General features: G+C 38.9%; 2 protein-coding genes across 9 annotated transcripts in view; one reads left to right on the forward strand and one right to left on the reverse strand.

Moving 5' to 3' along the window:
* Positions 1-15,197, forward strand: part of tspan9a (tetraspanin 9a) — a 169,030-nt gene that overhangs the window by 89,876 nt on the left and 63,957 nt on the right. For 5 of the 6 annotated variants that reach the window (XM_057347715.1, XM_057347718.1, XM_057347714.1 and 2 more), the window contains one exon: positions 3,643-3,722. In XM_057347715.1, coding sequence (XP_057203698.1) covers positions 3,660-3,722 — 63 coding nt within the window. In that variant the 5' untranslated portion in view covers positions 3,643-3,659. Of the gene's footprint in view, positions 1-2,731; positions 3,723-15,197 lie in introns of those variants that run through there. The other variant, XM_057347713.1, reaches the window with a different exon arrangement.
* The window catches only part of ttc38 (tetratricopeptide repeat domain 38), a 114,043-nt gene that overhangs the window by 15,859 nt on the left and 82,987 nt on the right, over positions 1-15,197 (reverse strand). For 2 of the 3 annotated variants that reach the window (XR_008963992.1, XR_008963990.1), the window contains 2 exons: positions 14,663-15,017; positions 6,693-11,559 (listed from right to left, as the gene is read on the reverse strand). The exons of the other annotated variant lie outside the window; for it this stretch is intronic. The gene's annotated coding sequence lies outside the window, so the exon portion shown is untranslated. Of the gene's footprint in view, positions 1-6,692; positions 11,560-14,662; positions 15,018-15,197 lie in introns of those variants that run through there. 3 annotated transcript variants of the gene reach the window in all.

Consider the following 15,197-nt stretch of genomic DNA (forward strand, 5'->3'; position numbering starts at 1 on the left):
CAAATGTATAATTTATGTTTTTATAATTTAATGACAAATGCTGCAATGTTGCACTGACAATGTTTTTTTCCTAATCTTTTCCAAAAAAATGTTGTGTCTTGGTTTTATTTTTGTAAAAAATTATAAACATTCTAATACACCGAATATATGTACCAAGATTTTGCTTCACGTATTTTTAAACTTTAAAGATTAAATATCCGCATATTTAAATTGTCATGAAAAAAGTGTTGCAATGCAGAAATGGTCTTAAAGGGATAGTTCAGCCAAAAACAATAATTCGTTCATCATTGAATAACCTTCTCTTCTATGAAACACATAAAAAGATATTTTGAGAAATGTCTCTGTGGTTTGGTGTCTATACCAATGTTGTTTGGTGACCAATGTTCTCCAGAATGTAATATTTCACACAGAAGAAAGTCATTCAGGTTTGGAATAACAATGAAAAAATGATGAAAGAAGTTTCATTTTTTGTGTAAACTATCCCTTTAAACAACTGAAGAAACATAATTTCTTATAGTTTCTTTCAACTTTAGACATGTTCCTGAATGGCCTTCACCCATCACTCAGACTTTATGATGGGTTTTAAGATCATAGTGATGATATACAATATATTCTGGGCTTCACTATAAAACACCTTCCCATCCAGCAAACTCAGTAGATTGTTTTACAACTAATATTTGAAGTATATGTTCAGTGTAATGGATAGTCCTTCCTCAAATGTATGTCTGATGCTTTAGGACATTGCTGCAAGTTTCATTAATTCCCGAATCAAGACTTTTGTGTATGTGTGTGTGCTTCCTTCAGTATTGTGCCTGTCGATAGGAGTAGGTTGCCCTGGAGGTGGCCAAACGAATCCCAGCCAGTCCGAGTACCAGTATTGACGCAGACTGGGATCAGGAGACTGATGACTTTAATCTGAAAGGCACTGGATTCTGGTTCTTTCCACATGGGGTTTCCAGGTCTGAACCGAGCCTGGTTCTCCAATCAACACCTTCCAGAGTGCTGTCGATAGCATTGATATTACGAGCTGTTTGGTCGTGACTCATTCTACAATTTAAATGCTGCATCGTGGATGTCTGAAGGACTAAGATGCTTTAAATTAGAGACAGTATTGTGACCAAACGCAACGATCAATGTCAGCCGGCTGATTAGCCAGATTTCTCTGCATTCACACTAGCATTTCTTTGGCATGACGATAAAGTGAACTAAATTTCTACATTTTCAGAAGAAGAGTTGCTTAAACATGCAGAGGTTATAGGGTCTTCTGGGTGGTTGCCTGGGTGTTGCTTGTGTCCTTTGGGTTGTTGTTTACTACAGTAGCAAAGCAGGTCAGTCTAGATGCATGTTACTCTGGTGGTTTAATTAAAGTCTACAGCATTTTTGAGTGTTTTAAAGTCTGCCATGTGAAAATCAATAGTGTATTTGCTTAGAAAGTAATAAACAAGTTGCATGATTTGAAGCATCTTTCCTGTCCGTAGCATCAACGGGACAGGTCACATTATGTGCTACAGTTAATACTTTAACTTATACTGAGATTTAAAGAAGCCCCTGAGCAATAATAATTGCCTTAGCCAGTAAAACATTCTTTATCATGCTTTAAAAACAGACATCAAACCAGCACTCGACAACAGTTTTTGCTTTTTGCCTATTATGAGTTTGTCTCATGTAAATGTGTGTAAGGAGATAACTAAAAAATGTTCTGAGATAAGCAAAAAGGGTAGAGTTTTAACACTCAAGATTAAGATGTTATTCACATAATTTAACATAAAAGAGAGCTGAAATTGTGCTAATTTATTCAATTAAATGTTGTTTTCATAGCGCTTTCCCAATGTGCATCGTTTCAATGCGGCTTTACACCAAACATTTTGGAAAGACAAAAAGGGATATTTTTATTCTCCCTCAAATCCCATTTTAAGATCCAGATATACCAAATGTTTAATTGTCAGACCATTCGAAGCGAAAATGAACCGATGCACATTTACAGTACATTTTCACGAACTCATGTAATCTATAAAACACATGTGAGCGAATAGCACGCAGCAGGTACTTAAGATATAACCCTTGCTTTCCATGGGAAAGCCTATAGTATCTTCGAGCTCCTATCCAGTTCCCATGTTTGAAATGGTGCTATATTTCCCAAGGCTGCCAATTTTTCCGCGCTCCTTACGCAGAAACGAGAGAGCGCGGATACTGGGTTTTGTAAAAGCAGTAGACGGCGGTCACGCACTGCAACCACTCAACCTCCAATTACGATCACAAGTTTGACATCACAGCCATTTCCCTGCAAATGACACGTAATCATATGTGATTAGCACATGAATGCAATGTACAGACGGCTTAGAACTAGTCAACTAATGAAATAAAACCACAAGCACGAACTGAGAATCTACAGCCTTATTTTCCCCCTAATTGGCTTATTAAGGAGGTCAAAAGATCAGTCGTTTTTCATGTTTTCAGTTTACGTACAGTCTCATGCACTCGTACAGTTTCATCTCCATTTCCCCCACCTACACCATCAGCTCATGATTTCTTAATTCATCATTGCCCTCCCAGACTTCCTCTGGCCGGCCATCACGGTTAAGAGCGCTGAACTTGTATAGGCATATAGCACGGTGATGATAAGAGCTTAAAAGCTGCGCTATCTGCAGGGAGGGGCTAGCACCAGCAGCTGTCGCCCTATTGGTGGTCTGAATGACAGAGGAGGGGCTGAGGGGACTACAGGCAGAGAGCGAGAGAGAGAGAGAGAGAGAGGTGGGAGATAGAGCTTTGCGCAAGGTTGGGAGGGAATGTCCACTAGATGCAGTTGCCGATAATAGCGTGTATCAGCAGCAGAGCGGTGACTGCGAGCGCAGCCAGAGAGGAGAGAACACAGGCGCAGCAGGCAGCGCAGGAGTCTCTTTGAATGAGAGCAGCGAGATTGATTCGGGAGAAGAGTCATAGAAAGAGCTGTGAGAAAGATTGAGAGCGTCTCATCCTCAGGAGAGGAGAACGGGGGTGGAAGTTAGAAGGCTGTGGGAACCCATCAGCTCTCTCTGTGGAAAGGCTGTGCTGAGGTCAGCAAGCAGAAGTGTGGGAAGCAGCTGAACCGACCCGGACGCTGGATGATCTGGGGTGGACACTCTTATAGAGGTGCTAAAAGTTCAAATCGACGTGCACCTGCCGGTGGATCTAACGCTTTCGGATAATGCAGGGGGGCTGTGGGGCCACTGAACCGTTCCATCTTAGTTCCACAGCATCAGTGTCTGGACAACTTTTTTGTGTGAAGTAAAAAGACTAACTGCTTTTTAAGGATTAGTGCACAAGTTCAAGGTTCTTGAGGGTTTATCCGAGAGACATGATAGAGAATGAATTAAAGCACGAGCCTTCCGTTTCAGAGCATGGAGAAGTCAAGTAGCGAGGAATCTGCCATCCACCGTAGCCCCTCCGTGGACAGTCGCGACTCCGATTTCGCTCAAGCCTCCACCTCCGAACGCCCGTTCGGAGGACGAGGCTTCACCGCCGGAGCTTTCTACGGGTCCACGGGCCCCCGTGCGCAAACCGCCGCTCAGAGCGGGGAAGACAAAAGCAACAATAAGTACAAGGCTCCTAAAGGCAGCAAGTACGTTGTCTTTTACCTGGATCTATCCTTTGTGTTCCTTCTAGAGTTCAAGAAGTTCAACATGGCGAGAGGCTGCCTGTGCTGTCTGAAATACACGATGTTCGTCTTCAACCTCATCTTCTGGGTAAGTCACACTTTCAGTGTCTTTTCCATGCGGAGGTTGCAGGTGATGCGAGTAAGCCATATTGTCACCATTTGGTTCTCTAATGGCATTGGATGATGAGAGTGATATATTGCTCCTGAGAGCGATCACATCTGTACTGGGACTTTCCTGTCATGTGTATTTTCTGTGTTACGTCAGGCTTGCCATGACATGCGCTCTCAATTACTTAGTACTATTTTTGGCTGCCTTTGAGTCCCATGGGGTGTCCTGGGAAAAGTGTACCACGCTCCTGAAATGAGTTTGGCCTGCATCTTACTTTGATGAGATGCTTTAATGGATGCACAAAGAAAGGAATCCTAGTTTTTGGTCTATCGGCTGTGAAGTTTGTGAGACATTGACGTCATTTGACCTCAACTATGAATTGTATCTTGTTTAGTACTGGTGCAAGATGCATCATTTTTCTGTGATTTATAAGTAAATAATTACAGTATGTATTTAGTTAAAGGGATAGTTCACGCAAAAATGTAACTTCTGTCATCATTTACTCAACCTCAAGTTGTTCCAAATTATAAATGTATATTATAAATTTCTTGGTTCAGTTGTTAGCAACTGAGATTTCTGGGGCACCATTGACTACCATAGGAGAACATTTTAAAATGGTAGTCAAAAGTGCCCCAGAACGGGTTGTTTTCCTAAATTCTTCAAAATATCTTTTGTGTTCAACACAACAAAAATATATATTTTTTCTTCTATGTTGGTCAATGGTGCCCCAGAAATCCTAATTGCTAACATTCTTCCAAATAGGCTATGTTTCTTTGTTTTGTATTATATATAATATTAAAGATATTATAAACCGTAAAATAGGTATATATTCATACTCTTTTTATTATAATGTAAAAATATAGTATAGGAATATTTTTATAAACAAATATTACACATTATTTATCATTTCCATTGAAAACATGTTTGTTTGTAAAACGTGTGTTCAGAAAGATTGAGGTAGTGGATTAAGTACTGATGGAAAAAAGAGAGGGTCAATTTTGTGTGTGCGTGCGTCTGTGTGTGTGTGTATGTCCATGTGTATGTGCGTGTGTGTGGACGACATTGGGCAGACTCCTTTGTGCAAAGGCACTCATGCATAAACACTAATCCCATAAGCTAACAGTGTTGGCCTCTCTGTCATACTCTCAGAAACTAATATCTGGGGCGCGTCTGAGTCGCTGTTTGGAATATCAGAGTTACAGCGTCTACCACAGCATGACACACCGCCCCCCCATCCATCCATCTCTCTATTTGTGACAAGAGATGATGAGTGAGTCTGTATCCGAATCACAGAGTTTCAGTAAAACCCTACTGAGCTGTGAAATGTAGTGTAGGACAGACGGCCTTCTGCATTACCAGTGTCCTGAAGCTTGTTTTGATCATAGCAGGGGGCTTAGGTCCAAAAGGTGTGTGCGTGTCAGAGAGCACAACATGTGGTGGTGTCACGGCGTAGGTACAAGCGTCATCCCTGTAGGTCGCCTATGCTCTAGTGATCCTGTGCTTTTCACCAGGGAGATGAACCCTGAGCACAGCTCAGCGGGGTACTAACCCCGTACGCAGCTCTGAGAACAGAAGGCGGATTACATTGTGGGTGGTGAGCTATGATACAACATGCCGAAGGTGAAATGTTGAAATCCCTTAATTACTCTCCAAGACAGAAGTAATAAAAGGGGATGAATGTGAAAGAGAAGCACCTACCTCGGGCCATGTGGCTCCCGCTGCGAGATAATTTAGGTGCTATCGGTGGTAATATTCATTTAACAATTCCTCACGACCTGAGATGGACTAGCATGAGGTCATTCCAGCTTGGGTGGCGTGATTTAGGGCTACGGCATGCCTCAAAGCATAATGCCGATTGGAGCTGGCGATCTCCATAGCGGAGAGCACGCCTGTGTTACGACACCCCTGGGACTGCTTCTGAGCCTGTCCACTTTTGAGAGCGGCACCACGGTAACGCGAGGCCAGGTGCTGCCGCCTGCTGCTTCTTCACTAGGCTTACGGTTGTAATTTGAGGCACAAGGTAAATAGCAGGAACCTCAGGCATGTCATGAGGGATCCTGCACGGGATTTAAGCAGTTGCTTGTGACCATCTGGCTTGTCTTTTTTATGTGGATTAGCTCGGTTTGAGCAGGACAGCTTCAGATGAGATTAGAGCATTTAGTGCCATGCTTGGTCACACCATGCTGTGTTTCTGACTCTGTAACCTGTCACCGCTCTATCATGTCCAAATGACCTACTGAAAATGATTTATAGAGAATATTAAATATTAATATTGCGTGTGAACTGTGACTTCATGTTATTAATATTCATTAGACTTAATCCTACCTGTTTTGTTCAAAGTCAAATCATGTAATATATAATGTACACAGTTTGTGCCACAGCTGCCCTAAACTAACAGATCAGTACATTAGTACATAGTACATTAACCGGTGTAATGGTTAATCCACCAGTACAGTATATGTAATAGAAATTTTGTCATTGTAGTGTATGTTAAAATATAAATATTGTTATCCATTTATTTTCTAGTTTACTGTTTTACAAGAAAGACAAAAAATAGTAATGCACTTTAATTGGGCATTTTAAATAAAAAATAAAACGGTTATTTACTTGCAGTCCTTAATAAAAAAGAAGTTTTAATGGTTGAATATTACTCTTGATTATTTTCTGACTTCTGAGAGAAGTTGGATGTGCCTGCTCAAATTGATTAAAACGTTAATAAAAGACTATATGCTTGTTTCGGTTTGTTTTTTGCTTAATAAATGACAATAAAATGTTTAGTTTTAAACTAGTTTTTGACAGATTCCTGAAATATTTGTGTTTTCTCTTTATTATGACAGGCGGTCTAAAAAATGCGCTGTATATATTATTTGTATGAAAAAAATAACTTATGTAGCTTCTGAGGGGGATAATAAATCATGTATTTTTGTTTATTTTTGTTTATTGCTGCCTTTCAGAATATACAGTACATACGTTATTTACACAAGATAATGTATACATCATAACTGAATTCTGTTTAAGTTTACATGCCTGTGGTATTTTGTATGACCTTATTGAGCATCAATAAATGCTTGCACATTCGTTTATAATAGTCGTGAGATCTCAACATCAGACTGTAGCCACCGTTCAAATGAACTGAAATGTGCAGACTATCACAAACCACACAAATAGTCATTGATCATACAGGAAGCTACACACTATAATAAGAACCAAGGGAATGTAAATATATATACAAGTATGTATACAGTTAAGTATAAAGGCAGTTTGTGGTAAATAATGGCAAGCTCATATGGCTTGCCGCTTTCTGCATGCACATTTGTCACCCCAGAATATTCTGCTTGGTCTTCAAATGCTCACAACTTTATTGTAAAGTGTAAATACAAAAGTATTTTAACACAAAACCTCTTGAACTATTCAATATGTACCGGTTATGTACCAGTTACTTATTTTTAATAGAAAAGTCTTCTCATAAATAGTTTGAACAGCCTGATTCATTCATGCTCGCCAGATTCATTACATCCTTATTTATTACAAACAAGCTGATATAATTAGTCTATATCATCTGATTCAGGCTGAGTCATAATTCACAGGAGTTTTCATAGACTGCGCTTTTACGCCGCCATTTATCTATTTATGTTTCAGTCTTGCATCTAGCTATAAAGCACTACTGTAGAAAAAGTTCAAATCTGTACCTTTTAGCATTACTGGGGTGGTAGCCTTCAATGCTCCTTTTGTATCTCTAAATGTTTTATCTTTTTGGGTACATAAATACACCCTAATGACCTAATGTGCAATTAGGTGCCAAAAATAAGGTAAAAAATATGTTTTGTACCTTTAGAGGTACAAAAAGGAGCACTTGCGGCTACCACTCCAGTGACGGCTATTGTACCTTTATAAGGTACAGTTTTGTTCTTTTTTTCCCGGCAGTGCAGGATGCCAAACAGCATCCTTTTTATATATTTAAATACACACCGCTGCTACACTCATGGCTCATTTGACTGCCGTAACATGTAACATCAAACCCATTCTTATGCAGACAACACTGCCACCTCAGCAGATTCCTCCAAAGGTGTGTCACGGCCTTATCAAAGCCCCGTCCTTCTTCAACTCCGACTCGTGCTTTGCTTTTATGAAATCTGCGGTTTACGCAAGGGATTGTGGGGGATTTGTCTGCCATTTGGTCCGAGGTAACAAAATATTAGGATCTTATCGATTGAATCACCTGGGTTGACATTTGGGTGTTTGATATGCTGATGGAGGCAGGTGACTGAGTGGCAGTCTCAAGGTGTTTTTGAAGGAAAGGAAGGTGCGGGCTGTCGAACGAATGCCCTGGTGGAGTTGAGGGACACGCTGCAATGCAACACTACCCCCCTCACACTTCTAGCTAATGGGAGTTTTGGTACCGAGCCTCCGTGAAGTAAAAATTGGAGAGGCAGTTTTTCTTTATCTCGTTCGCTTTCTTGTCTCTTCCTCACAAAGTGAATGAAAGACCTTTAAAAGCTTTTTGCTGTGGGAAATGTTACATTTAAACACATCTTTTTTGCCTTCAACACTTGACAAGTTTCTTAATCGCCACCCTTTTCTTCTGAAGAGATTTGAAGCATGCGGGTAGTGACGTATGCACGAATGTGCGAAAAATCTTTAGAAATGACATCCTAAATGGGGACTTTGAAACAAAGTGTTTTTGCTTGTGACTTTTGTTTGTACGAGGAATTAGACAGACGTTTGTAATTAGTCCCAGTCTGAGCGTCTAATAAAGTTGTTTACCACTTTCTTAACATAATTTACTCGGTTGCTTGATTTCTGCGTCTGGGGAAAAGTCTTTCAATAAGCACGTCTCCCATCGCTTCGATTTCCTGCACTATTGTCTTTGAACGGGCTCATTAGCTCTCGGGTCTGGTCGGATCAGTTGGTGTTTCGCACCAATGGCGTGGTTAAAAATCTTTGTATAGAATTAGCTCTAAACAACTCTGCATTACTTAAACGCACAAGATCCAAAGCTGTGACTGCTAATGGTCCGTTTTATTTTATGTTTGTACCTTATTTGTGTTTTGTACCTTTTAAAGATAAATAGTCAACCATCCGTTTGGCTGGAAAACAGAAGAATCTGATAAAGGCTCAGTGGTGGTTGATATTGAGGCAGTATGACTGTTTTTTTTTCAGAGGACTGAGAATTGGCCCAGCTTGAACGTTAGTCTGTTTATGCCCACTTACCTTCACCTCAGCCGGTGATTCATAGCAGTTCCTGGCCCAATTAAAAATAAATTTACCCTCAAGTCCTCCAGTTTCTTTAACAGCATGAGAAACATTTCCTTTTTCTTATATTTTAATATAAGAATATACAGTTCAGACATTCTTATATTAAAAAACCTGTGTGCAGGGCGTAACAAAGGTAACCATAATACAGCGTAATCCTTTAAACATCACAATGAAAACGTTAAGATCCCGCCGGGATTGTTGTCTAAATTGTTTTTAATACCTGATTTTGATGAATGATGTGTTTCAGAAATATAGGGTATGAAGCACTTTCCTGTGAGTGTTTTATTAACTATTGTAATCCTGAAGTATCGTATAATTCAGGGCTGTTAGATATCATAAAGTGCACCCTTATTGGAAGCACGAGGCATCTTTTTCCATCTATGGACATTTTTTGTTACGGCTTCTAAAATCAGAAAATGTAAATTTTGTTTTGTGTGCTGTCTTTGTCAAAGATATCAGTATTGGTAAGTCCGTGTCATCAGCCAGTCGGGACATTGTTTTTGACACTATTTATTGTGATTTCAGATGAATAACATCATGTTCTTGTTGAATTGTATGCAGGATATATGTGACCCAGCCTGAAAACCCAGCTAAAGTCATTTTTTTGAATTCCTGTTTTCTACATAAAATCATCCTACATAATGTAAAGGACATTGAAAATATGACCTCGCTGTCTTTAAGATTGACTTAGTATTACCATGTAAAAGATTGAAATTAATGTTTGAAATCAAACGTTGATGCTTGTTATCTCAATTAGATTATGAGACTTTAGCCTGGATTGCACAGACAGGGTCACAAATAGTATCTCATTACAATGCTTGCTTTAATGTGATATGAAGAGTTCAGGTGCAAAACGCCTTAAATCCGTCAGGTGACTTTTCGTTTAAATGAGCATTTTTCATCAGGCTCCTGCATTTACTTTCAGCAATATCAGATATTTCAGACCGGGCAGAGTGTGGTATTTAGCGGGTTTTGAAGCAAAATTACTTAACTAACGTTACGTACTATGTGTGGAGAGCACGCAACGTTGAAATCAAATTTTTGATGGAGTTTTGAATCTGAACTCTTCATATGATTTTAGAAAGACACCATCACATGTATCCGTTGACTTTGCATGTATTTGTATGAATGCGGATTCAGGACCAATCAAAAGGTGTGTGGAGTATCGGATATATGCAGAAAGCAAGCTCTCTCATTGGCTTTATGGAGTGCCAAAAATAGCAAAATGAAATTTGCAGCACTGCAATTTAAAGCGAATATTACTCCCTTTCTCTAGCACAAAAAGATCATTATTTGGTCATCAGAAGCCCTTTATTTAAACAAAAAGTGAGCCTTATGGGAAAAGTCATGCCTCATCGAGAAGCATTTACAGAAGATTACATCATAGCTTATAAAAGGAAATAAAGGCAAATATGTTTCCTGCTCCCTAAAATTAAGCAGTTTATATATAATAGTTCAATTCCTATTTATTGAAATTAACTGACCATATTCTATCTAGCTACTAAGGCTCACGGGCTGCTGGGTAACTGTTTCCATTACAGGTTAGCTTCCTTACCTTAAAGTCCTCTTGATTTAGCCCTTCATAGATCATTCCTGAGCGGTGAAACATTCACCATCGCACCCCCAACTCAACTCCTGGCAGAAGAATCGATGCTAATCTTCACCTAACCTGTGAATTAATGCAGATTGCAGGAGTAGCATGCCCCAGTCAGCACTTTCCGTGTCACCCGCAAGCAAATTATGCAGGAAATCAATGCCAACATGTCGGATCGTGCCCGGCTCTCTATGCTTGCACCTCTCACCTGGTGCCTGGAATATGACACCAGACCTTGTCTTAGTTACCTTTTTTCCTTTTTAATTAACATGAACTGGATGCCTAATGAAACGGCGGCAGAAATGCATTTTGGGATTGCCGTCTAATGACCCAAAGGGGAGCGTGAATCCCTCCATTCGATCTCACAGCAATGGTTCTGTTTCTAGGGTAATGATGGAAACACCTCCAGTGGTATTTATCTCAGACTGATCTGCCTTCTTTATATGCCTCCAGCAGGTCCTCCTGGAGACTCATTTGTGGTTAACAGGATTTGCACTCCATGTCCTTTGGGCACTAACCTCAATTAGATCTATCGGATGTGATTGCATTTCTCAGAAACCTCAAAAGTTGAGATATGATTTGCAGCTCTGTAAATCTCTTCTTAGAGAGGAAAAAAGCACGGCAGTTCGTTTTTAGGTCCTCCGGGGTATCGTGCATTCAGGAGACGGGTTTTTGCACAGCGTTTTGATAAGGGCTAGTCTGTCAGCTTTTGTGCTGTTGAGTGACTTGTTTTCACTGTCGGAATAAGAAGTCGCATTTCGCATTCAACGGCAATATGGGCCCTTTCCAACCACGCTGTGAACGCCCGACGCAGCCGTGTCATTCTTGAGTAATTCGAATTTAAGATGGCCAAATAATTGTTGTGGATATTGATTCATTATTGTGTTCTGCCATGAACGAGTTCAGCGTCATAACTCACATCTTGTTTGGGTGCGTTGTGGATTAAGCAGCTGGAAGGAACATGCCCTGGAGAGAAAATTACCTGGCATGAATCATCATTCATCATTTTTGTGATTATTCTTAAGTGGGATCATTGTAATCTTGTCCACTTTAAGGCTAATGTCAATCAAAATGATTGCTATTAAGTCTCCATGTTGAATCTTCCAGCTTCCACATATTGTTCTATATCTGGAATAAAAGCTGATTGTTTGCATATGCTGTCAAGTTAGGCTGAATGACTCTTACTTTTAAATACAGAAGAATAAATACATTCTACGAAAGTATTTAAGTTGTTTTGGCTTTTGCAGATCCTTATCAAAGCCCAGGAACCCTGATGTCACATCAATTCATTTCACAATGCAACTGTGCACAATCAATAAAGCGCTCCATAAAAAGACATAATGGTTTGTGGATCTCAAATGATGGAATTTTATTTGTTTATCAGCTGGTTCTTTTAAACGAGCCGCAGGTCATCCACAGCATCTGAAGTGAGATCTTGTTTAACAAGATTTCGTCCGTCACACAAATCCATATACAGGGCCGTACTTTCACCCTTAAGAAATGGATCATATAGTTTTACTGCATATAAGACAGATGCCACATGTTTAACTGCAGGATTTAAGTGATTGAAAGTGGTTTCCGTCTTGGAACAGATGCTGCAGTTGCTCTTATTTGGCTTGTAAAAGCAGTCAGGTGTGCAGAAATGATAATTGCATGGATTGTAGAAGTGAGACCCGCTGAGTCAAAAGAGAACAGCGTTAAGTTGGTGTAATATCTTAAGATAATATGGGAATTTACATTACCAGTCAAATGTTTAGATTCACTTATTTTTCATTCACTATTATTTTGAAAATGTAAAATAATAGTAATAATTTACTTTTGTGGTCCAAACTTAACTTCCGCTACACATCCGCAAAGAATAGAGTCCTTGTAGATTTTTTCTAGAAATAACAAGTAAATTACATTAGCTAGCAAGTTAACAGTATGTCTAGCTAGTATTATTTTGGGTTACCGGTAGAAGAACCGTTACTTGCTGAACTTAAATGCGATAAAGTTACACGACCCATTCCACAAATTGTTTATTAAAAAAATAATTTAAATATATACCTTTGAATTTAACTAATTATTTAATTTAATTCAATTATTATACAATAAAATATGAATATAAATAAAATAAAATATAAATAAGTTATATTATTAGCCACTAGTCAGACTGATCAATAAACTAATGCAGACCAGAAGTTAACTTCGGGCCAGGTGCGTACATCTGATAAAACTGTCTATAGGCTGTTTTTTGTTAATTATTCAGTCTATTCTTATTTAAAAAATAAATAATCTTTAATGTAAGAAGTGAATATCTTATTGATGTATATAAATGAATGTAAATGTTTATGAGAAACATTTCAGTCAAGTGATCTAAACGTTTAACTGGAAGTTTATATTTCTAACGCGGTTCAGAAGATTAGCATAATATTGCCTGAAAGCTGTTGCGCTTCAGAGGATTTTCAAACATTTTGTTTTGGTCACTTTGGAACCTTTGACCTTGTTATTTTCTTCTGGCTGTTATAGCCGTGCATGCTAATGGCTAGAAAAAAGTCCACTGTTTAGAAAATGCCTTGATAGTCGTTAAGCCTTTGGCCTGTGTTCTTCTAAACCCTTGCAAGACTTCTGGAGCGTGGAAAGGCTGTGTAAGTCCGTACCCTTGTTTAAAGCCTGAAGCTGTCTAGGACTTTTTAGCTACCATGTTGTGCTCTTTTCAGATAAGACAGCTGGAAAGCTAGCTAATCGTTATAAAGGCAACAGGCGGTCAAAAGAGATTGACATTTTGAGTAATTAACTGATCAAATTGATCAGGTTGCCATAAAGGTGTTTCACTCCCCTATAAATTATTTGAAAACAATTTGCCGCATGCCATAAATGACACATTTTGTACCACCCGACTGCCCTTATTTGATTCGACAAGGAAGATATGTTTGTTATTTGTGCTGGTGGAACGCTTATCCCCCATAAAGATGTAATGATGATAATGAAAGTGTGTATAAAATAAATCAATGCCGCTTAATGGCTGCTGTATAGGAGAAAAATAGAAAGGGTGACTTTGCTAACTACTTTACTGTTATTTTAACTCATTGCTTCAGGCAATTTCACTAATTACTACAAACTGCTCATTTCTCAATTACTGTAGTTGTTAGGAACCAATTGGGTTTTTGACCACATTACAGCGTAACCACACACGAGGCTATACGTTTTCTGCAAGAAGTCATGTTTTTATCCCATTAAAAACAAAATAAAAAATACAGCTAATAAGAATATTTAGTTTAGTGTTTAATGATGTTGAGTGTGATTTTTGACCAATGAGATTTCATTGTGGGATGGGCTACCCCGCATGACATCACAGAATTGAAACCGAACTAATGTCCTATCATTTGTTTTGTGCTTGGCATCTGCAAAAAGTCTACAGTGAGTTTAATTTACATTTTAAATGAGCATTGGTGTTTTTTTGGTGTAACTATAACACAAAGCCTCTCATTGCGTTTTGCTTTAATACTGTATAATTATTTAAAGTATGGTAATATTTACTTTCATACACTTAGTTTTCTTACTTTACAGGGATGGTTCACCCAAAAATGAAAATGTATTCTGCCTCTTGTCAATTCAAACCTGTATGACTTTCTTTCTTCTGCAGAACACAGAAGGTATTTTGAAGAATGTTGGTAACAATGGTTTTACCTATTGACTTTTGGTTCTGAGCATCGGTTTTGTGTCCGTACAATAGAAGTGAATGGGTACTGCCGTTGTTCGGATACCAATATTCTTCAGAATATCTTATTTTGTGTTGTGTAGAAGAAAGAAAGTCAAACAGGTTTGAAATGACAAGAATAATTTTCATTTTTGGGTGAATTATCCCTTTAAGCACTTTATTATTATAGTATTTATAATTATGCATATCTACATATTAATACCCAGTGACCAAAATTTGGATCTAGCACAGCTCTTAACATCGTCAAAGCAGATAATTGGGCCAAACGCAATTTATGATGCCATTCTCCAGAAATATCAGCAGACAGCGGCTGAAGTTTAAAGGATCACATGATCTCACATGTACCGAATTGATGTATTTATCACCAACCTTGAAACGTTTGCTTTCATATGTAATTGAAGGAAGAGACCCTCCATCCCGAGAGCTTCTAAACGACTGACCCTCTGAGCTCCTGATGTGCTGAAACTGCTACATCAGCGAGAAACAGATGTGTGTGGGGCGCTGTAACCTGACGCACGTTCTTCTGAGCATGTAAAATCTGGGGGAGAGATGACAGGAATACCTGAGCTCCTGTCAAGCGCTCTGTGAATATTTCAGTGTAACGGCTCTTTAATGGTACGGCAACGCTTGCACAGCACGACGGGGGATTTCTGGTTAAATACAGTCGTGCAATGTCCTGGGAGTAAGATCTTTCTTTAGTCTTGGGTTCACAGTCAGTCTGACGCTGCAGGAAGAGAAAAATATGACTTAATCATTTGTGGTTATCTGTGAAAACAGAAATCAAAGAATTGAATTGTGTCTTATTTTGAATATGTGGTAATCTAAGAAATGATCATGTCATCATATTTACTGGTTTAAACCTGTATTATTTTACTTTGGAGCACATATGTAGACATTTTATGGA

Source organism: Triplophysa rosa, linkage group LG12, assembly GCF_024868665.1.
Source record: "Triplophysa rosa linkage group LG12, Trosa_1v2, whole genome shotgun sequence".
Lineage (NCBI taxonomy): Eukaryota > Metazoa > Chordata > Actinopteri > Cypriniformes > Nemacheilidae > Triplophysa > Triplophysa rosa.